Raw genomic sequence first — 8,852 nt, 5'->3', positions numbered from 1 at the left:
GAACACAAAAGATATCCAACTACGAAGATAGGCTTTCGAGGTCTTTACCTTCGTTAAGAAAATCTATCTGTGACTGTCTGTTCTTAGACAGACTGCATTATTTTTATGCAGCGAATATACACTTGCAATTTGTGAAATAATACCGTTTTTATTCGAAAGATATCTATTCTATTAAACTAAAATAATCCTGCCAAGTAAATGATAATGAACTTTGTTTAAGAAAAGGAAAAGAATTAGTTGCAATTTTCATTTACATTTATTATTATTACATATGTGCGAGTGTGTATATATTTATGTATATATATATATTGTAACTAATAGAACATTCGAAGTTCATTTTCAGTAATTTATCTTATGTTAATTGATTCAATTTGATAAAACTGTTTCGTATAGTAAACATAATTGCGTTTTCAAAATATACAGAGCTACATTTTTATAAATATTTTTTAAAGTATACGTAAAATGTTGTAACGTAAGTCAAATATTTCTTATGAAAAGGAAATTGGCATATTTGCGATAATACTTTAAGTACTACTAAAGTTTTCCGTTACATTTAACTCTGTTATCGAAGATTAAGATCTTGTTTTAAAAATCTAAATTTCTAATGTTAATTTTTCTTTTAATGTTACAAGTATGTATTTAAATTTTATGAATCTTTTTATACCCTTTATACAATAATGATAAAAGTGTAATACAGAGACGTGCAAGTTTTTTGTCAGAGAAAAATATCATTCGTTACTGTTATTCGATCGACTTTAACCGAGTATACTCACTCGATACAAATAATATATAGATATAATTGTTGTAAAAATCTATTTAGAGAAAATAAAAAGAAGTATTGGTATAAGAAACGATTGACTTAGTAAGCCAATTTTGTATGTCTCTGGTATAACATATCTTAATTATCATAACTATGTGCTAGTTTTTTATTTATATAAAATAGGTATTAACGGCAAATGATTCAGTAAACTTTCAGCTTTACTATAATCTATGTTAGATATTATAATTTATTGAAAGAACAATTTGTAAACTGTCTTCGTATAAAATATGCATATACGCTTTATTATATGCATGGATATTAAATTATGATATAAAAAAAAACAATCATACACAAAGATAATACAGACAAATCACGAAGTATCTTTTCTTTAAAAGTATGAAATACTTTGATTGAGACATTTAAACAGCATATGAACTAATTATGATATTCTGTATAATCGTACAAAATGAGATCCTATTTACACTGCTCTGTATACATTTATTATACATACATATGTACTCATTTAGCTATAACGACAGAGAATTTTTTAAATCTTGATAATTTATCATCAATATATGAATATTATAATTGATTAATCGAAGAAAAGAAAAATTATACTGCCAATACGGATGCTATTGCATTTAAGTGAATTGAACAAATTGTTTGGAAAATTTTTCTTTAGGAAAAAATGTGATGTTTTGGATATTTGTTTTTTGTTTTATATTCGTGTAGTCTTTTAAGATTATTGCATGACCTACATAGTTTACTAACCTAGTCATTATTAGAAAGTTAGTAAAATTGAACGTTCATGATTATAATATTATAATTATTTACTCGAAATTTTGGCAGCTCATTATGAAATTTGGAAACGAATCATAGTCATTACGTCATAATTAAAAAGAACGATCCTATGATAGGATTTATTTTATTTATATATCTAAGAGCTGATATATATACATATATATACATATATATACATATATATACATATATATATGTGTACAGTAAGGTTGTACAAATTGCAAAATAAAATTTATTTAAATATGTATATGTACATACGTGATGTAAAAGTTATTTTCGGACACGTGCGTGAAAAGAATTTATAAAATATTTTTATTAATATCTAGTAGTCATATTTAATAACACGTATGTATGTATGTATCTTTATTTTCTTACCTTTCAGTTTTGAAAAAGATGGTAGGATGTGTTTGCCTACAGTTTTGATCCAGAGATGGGGAAAATACTATTTTAAATCATAAATAATAAATAAATATTTTATTTTTTTTATATTATGCATGTATTTTTTAAAATAAAATATGTCATTTATTATATAATTGTTTAAAATACTATATATTTCAAATAATGTTTTATTTGAAATATATTGAAAATATTTGTGTTAGAGTTTTGAAATTCTTATGTTATCTCGTTTTACATTACATTAATCGTTTTAACAATTTATCTTCAGACTAAGGAGACTATTCAAAATATAATTCTTATAATTTAAAGATGAAGTATTTTATTTTATATTTTAAACTATATCAAAATAAAATATTTTATTTACAGAAACATCATTTCTTATTTGAAATATAACTTTATTTCAACTGTGAATAATCTGTTATTTAAAATAATATTTAAAATATTATTTCGATAAATATTACCCAATCTGTTTTGATCATTCTATCCCACTTGTAGTTTAAAATTTGTTCCAATTTGTCACTAAGGAGACTAACGTTTCGAAGGAAAGGTTGAAAAGCAGTCTTAAACATAATAATTCTACATTTTGATTGTTTCCAACTACTAACTAAATTTCTATTTCCACGAATCAAGAAATCCTCCCAATAATTGACCAATGATTTCTCTCGTTACTACCAATTATAAATGCTTCCGCTAGTATTTATAATAATCAAATGAATGTATTATTGAACCAATTAAAGCAACTATAATATTAAATTAACGGATAGAATGTAACATAAAATTTCATATATAATAACAATAATATTTAATTTTTTAAATATATATATATTTAAAAAAAAATATATATATATATATATATATATATGCACATATACATATATACTTAATTCTTTTAATAAGTCTCATATATAATTCGGAAGTTCAATGCCACCTATGTGTCAAACACGAAACTTGATCTACGTGAAGAAACGCATGCGTAAAACAGAAAGCCAGTGACGCTGTAGTCTGTTAGTAGTTAACACGGCGACACTCCGCGGTTCGCGTTTGATTCATAATTTTGGTTGTAATTATTTGAAGAAAACCTTTAAAAAATGTCTACAATGTCTCACGGAAAGAAGCGAGTTTGCTACTATTATGACAGTAAGTTAAAAATAATAACTAATTTCTTAAGTGTTTGGTTGACCCGCGAAAAGCACGTATACACACACAGATAGTCATCAAAATGTGTGTTTGTGCTGTTCGCGCTTCTATCATCACGTACACAGCATTTTTATTTTTATATTAGCTTTTTGTCTTATATTTGTTACAATAATCGAATTTTAGCCCAAAATACGTAATAGCGTCGCGTTGTATGCGTTACACGTTGAAATTTAATTATATTATTTATATGTTTGCATGATTTTTTTATCGTTAAGTCGAGAAATTCTCAAATAACGCTCCGTATCACCGTACTTTTCAGAGGCAAGTTGGCGTCAGCCATAACACTACGGGTTACCGATGTAGACTTGAAAATCTCTCACATTATATACATGTATTGTGATATTTGTTGATATTATTGAAATTATTGAAATTTTTTAACAAATAGGCACTTCTTGTATAATTATTGCAATTTACAATTTTAATTCTATCGTTTCTAATCCGAAGTAATGTAACATGAAAATGTAACATACTTTTTATGTTATTTATGATTTTTCTATATGAGATTTTATACGATTAACTAATTTTTACGGAACAAATTACTTTTATTTTCTATATTTTTTTATCTTCCATTTACTTAGAATAAAATAATATTTTATTAATTTATCATTGGTTTACGGTTTCTTTTTGGTTAAGAAAATTGTAGGTTATATGTGATGTATGTAAATTTATTCAGGAAAATTCAATTCACGTAATAGTTAATGTTTCATTCATCAATATTTTTAATTGTGTTCGATAAATGCTTCGTTTGAAAATATATATCTATAAATATTATCAAATATATATACGTAAACCTCGAAATCTTCAGATAAACTTCGGTGCACCGTAACATCGAACCTTCAGTAACTAACAACAAAAATATTTTTACAAACATGATCAAACGTATTCAATTAATTAATTTTTAGGCGATATTGGAAATTACTATTATGGTCAAGGCCACCCTATGAAACCACATCGCATAAGGATGACACATAATTTGCTACTCAACTATGGTCTTTATAGAAAGATGGAAATTTATGTAAGAATTTTCACTTGTTAGTTTGTCTGTTAATAACAATAAGATAAATAGTGTTACAAAATTATGATAATTAAAATGATTACAAAAAACACTTTCACAAAGTGTTTTTATTTGTTAATAATTATTATTAATTATTAATAATTTGTTTTTTTTATATAGAGACCACATAAAGCTACTGCTGATGAAATGACAAAGTTTCATAGTGACGAGTATATTAGATTTTTAAGATCGATCAGGCCAGACAATATGTCGGAATATAACAAACAAATGCAGAGATGTAAGAATCGTATTAATTAAAATATTTATTACATTTTATTTGCAATGTTTTATATATTTAAAAACAATAATATTCAACTTTTTAAAAAATAGTTAACGTGGGTGAAGATTGTCCTGTTTTCGATGGCTTGTATGAATTCTGCCAATTGTCAGCCGGTGGTTCTGTAGCAGCTGCAGTAAAACTTAATAAACAAGCATCAGAAATTTGTATTAATTGGGGTGGTGGATTGCATCATGCCAAGAAAAGCGAAGCATCAGGTTTCTGTTACGTAAATGACATTGTACTCGGAATTTTGGAATTACTTAAATATCATCAAAGAGTTTTATACATTGATATTGATGTTCATCACGGTGATGGTGTTGAGGAAGCATTTTACACAACAGATAGAGTAATGACTGTTTCTTTCCATAAATATGGAGAGTATTTTCCTGGTACAGGAGATCTCAGAGACATTGGTGCTGGCAAGGTAAGAAGTTAAATAAATAAATTTTTAAAAACTAAAGATTATTTTGTTTAATTATAATAAATCGTCTTTTTATTCATTTTATTTTATCTTATGCATAGGGTAAATATTATGCGGTCAACATACCTTTACGGGATGGCATGGATGATGAAAGTTACGAGTCCATTTTTGTACCCATAATTTCAAAAGTTATGGAAACTTTCCAACCGTCAGCAGTTGTTTTACAATGCGGAGCAGATTCCTTGACAGGTACATTTAATATATATGTTCAATTACATTTCTAACATTTTTACGCATTTATTATTATTGGATATTAATTTGTTATTTGTAATAGGTGATCGACTTGGTTGTTTTAATTTAACCGTAAGAGGACATGGAAAATGTGTAGAATTTGTCAAGAAATATAATCTACCATTCTTAATGGTTGGAGGAGGTGGCTATACAATAAGGAATGTATCTAGATGTTGGACATATGAAACATCTGTGGCTCTAGGAACAGAAATAGCTAATGAACTTCCATACAATGACTATTTTGAATACTTTGGACCTGATTTCAAGTTACATATAAGTCCATCAAATATGGCTAATCAAAACACACCTGAATACCTTGAGAAGATAAAGTAATTATTAAGTTATTATATATATATAAATATATTAAATAATGAAATAACCAAAATATATACTTATCGTTTTGTTTTATCGTAGAACAAGATTATTTGAAAACTTAAGAATGTTGCCTCACGCGCCGGGTGTTCAAGTGCAAGCGATTCCGGAGGATGGTGCTGTTATCGAAGATTCAGAAGCAGAGGAGAAAATAAATCCTGACGAAAGATTATCGCAAAGAGATTTAGACAAAAGGATACAACATGAAAATGAATATAGCGACAGCGAAGACGAGGGTGATGGTGGTAGAAGAGACAACAGGTCTTTTAAAGTATGTTCTACTTTGTTGTTACATAATATACTGCTAGAACATAGAAAATAAATAATCATATTTTATATTATCGTTATATTAAAGTGTTATCTTCTAAAGAATTCCAGAAAACGGCCAAGACTAGAAAAGGGTCAGGAAGGTATAGATAGTGATATAAAAAAAGAAGAGGATATCAAATCTGAAGTTAAAGGTATGTATCGCATTGTTATTAAAACGCTTAACCTATCAAAAATTTACGATACCTTTTTTTTATACCATAATTTTAACTAAAGTTATATTTTTATCATTTAATGAAAATAATACTAATAGAGGTTCTTGGTTAAATAATAAATGAGACAAAATGTTGAACCCTTTTGTTACAACATGATTTGGTGCGAGTATACACTCCATATAAGTTCAGTCATATGTATCGTTGCATGGTATGACCCTCTTTATATTGTTGTTCATACAAGGCCTTTGCATAAACGACCCGTATATAAGTCACTCGAACTGGTTAAATGATAGTAAAACAATATTTATAATCATAATTGTTACAAAGTCAGAAAGCAAAATTTTGATTTTAAATTTAAAACCGATTGTTATTCATTTAATTTAAAGAGGATATAAAAAATGTAAAGGATCTTTGTATTTTTATTATATATATTTTTTTTTTAATAATTATATAATAAATATTATATATTATATATTTTAGAGAACGATAAGGACGAGAAAATGAATGTTTCGAATGAGGAGACGAAAAAAGATGGTGGGGCGAATCCCTGATAAATAATAGCATCTACTCGACGAAATTATTACAGAGGTCTTTATTTAAATCGAATTTAAATAAGCTTAGGTAACTTAAGTGCTAAGGGGCACGTGGTGTACAGATATTCGTTACCTTAAGACCATCATCCCATAATCCGAAAATCACTTTTTTTCAACTTTTATACGATAGAAACAAAAGATATATACTTTATTATAAGTATTCGATTATATTCGTTCGTAAAACATAATAACGTATACTGAAACACACGTATATCAGCGTGATTTTGACGCTTCGTGTTTTTAATTTTCTTTAGAATTTCCGTATATTCTTTTTTATTGTTCTTTATTATTATTATTATTATTATTATCTTTATCTTTATTTTTTCCTTATAAATATTTAATATAGCAATTTTGATGAAAAGAAAACATTTGAAATCTATTTAAATATTCTTAAAATATTTATAGTGACTTAAATCTTTTTTAAATACTTCTAAAGATATCAATTAATTTCTTCAGACATAGATCGGTAATACGAACGAAATCATAAAGTTCTTGATACCAAGGTAACAGTCAATTCTAACATATATACTCTACAAATATCATATATATCAATTTTAAAAAGAAATGTTCTATGTGATCGAATTGATTGTGTATCTTATCTATTTCTCAGGATATTATTTCAATTGAATGACGACATGACAAGCTAACGCGCAATTTAACATAGGTGCATTACAGTACGTTCACACGATCCAGGTTTTTTGACCGTATTTCGGTAATTTTGCTAAATAAGCGTCGAACGTTAGTAAAAGTCCGCACCCCTACACACATTAAAATATGTTGGGATGTGAGCACGCATCAACTCCAAGGTTTTATGAAATGTGCATCAATTCCAATTTGCTTCCACATTATTGAATCTTCTCATCGTGTTATTTCGTGATACCAATGTCAAAACACTTTTAGCTGTATCAATGCAAGTACTTCTGATACCGATTTATATACATCGCGGCATGTGTGTATCATAAAACTTAGGAATCGACACACATATCCCAACATATTTTAACATTTTAATCGTACGGAGGAGGACTTAACGTTCACACGATGCAGTTTCTCGATCACGCGTCAATCTTTCCTTAAACTTTTTTGTTATGTTTGATTAAATAATCAAATATCCAAGTACACTGAATCTATGCTGCTGCTGCATTTACTGATAAGACTTTTCAAGATATTTTCTTTATCCAAATATTTAAAATTATCTGATCGATAAAACTTTACTGTATACGGTTGACCAAACGGTATCATGTGAACATGTACATATAAAACGTATGCCCTATTGCAGAAGACAGTAAAAAACTGATTAAAAAAAAAAACCTATTTGGTGTCATGTGAACGATCTGTTTGCTAGATTAGTTAATGCAAAGGGATCATGGGATAATTAAATTTTTTGCTTCCTATTTCTATTCTTGTACATAATATAATGCTAATATTAAAAAAAATGAAATTCTCTACACGCAATAATAATATTAATAATTATAATTATATCATATAATGATGATCGCAAACGAAAATGACACAACAAAAAAAACAATAAAATGAAAAAAAAATATAAATCACACATTCACTTTGGTATATAAAATATATTATTTTGTATGCAAGATATATAAAAAAAATCGTATTGGTGGTAAAGAATGAAAAACAAAGTCAAATAAGAAATATCGAATGACAGATGTTCAAGTGTAGGTATAGTACATAAGAATATTAATAATAAGCGAAAGTAATCGTAAGAGTTCAAATTTATCAGTACGACTAGACCTACTTTTATTCTCGATGTTAGTGGATGTTAAATCGCTCTCGTGAGAAGGAGAACATTAAAAAACATAGATGATAAAAACTGCCTCTGGTAGGCTATTATTAATTAATAATATAAAATTATTATTATTAATATTATTATTATTATTATAATTATTATAATTATTATTATTATTATTATATTCAAAATCGACAACCACCCGTTAATAAAGTTTTTAAATCTTTCTTGTAAGAGCGAACGTCCATTGCTAACCAATATGTACAGAAATATCTACTTTTTCCACCGAATGGATCAGACCAGTGCGCAATTATCTAATATGAATGATCCGATCTTGAATAACAAAGAAAACGAAAAGAAAAAGTAATAATAATAATAACATTCATTTACTTAGTCAAAATAATTAATTATCCATCACACTAAGAAAAAATAATTCAATGTAATGATAATATACTAATTAT

At 26.9% G+C, this 8,852-nt stretch overlaps 1 protein-coding gene across 1 annotated transcript; it reads left to right on the top strand.

Moving 5' to 3' along the window:
* Window positions 1–2,956: 2,956 nt before the first annotated feature.
* LOC106787465 (histone deacetylase Rpd3) lies at window positions 2,957–8,164 on the top strand. Its single transcript, XM_014749833.1, has 9 exons — window positions 2,957–3,094; window positions 4,057–4,169; window positions 4,329–4,446; window positions 4,539–4,912; window positions 5,011–5,158; window positions 5,244–5,529; window positions 5,615–5,843; window positions 5,943–6,033; window positions 6,535–8,164. The coding sequence occupies exons 1-9, from the start codon at window positions 3,046–3,048 to the stop codon at window positions 6,603–6,605; spliced, it is 1,479 nt and encodes a 492-aa protein (XP_014605319.1). The 5' UTR covers window positions 2,957–3,045; the 3' UTR covers window positions 6,606–8,164.
* The last annotated feature ends 688 nt before the right edge of the window (window positions 8,165–8,852 follow it).

This window comes from Polistes canadensis, unplaced genomic scaffold (genome assembly GCF_001313835.1).
Source record: "Polistes canadensis isolate GaletaPanama2010 unplaced genomic scaffold, ASM131383v1 scaffold_101, whole genome shotgun sequence".
NCBI lineage: Eukaryota > Metazoa > Arthropoda > Insecta > Hymenoptera > Vespidae > Polistes > Polistes canadensis.
This window is presented reverse-complemented; position numbering and strand designations above follow the sequence as displayed.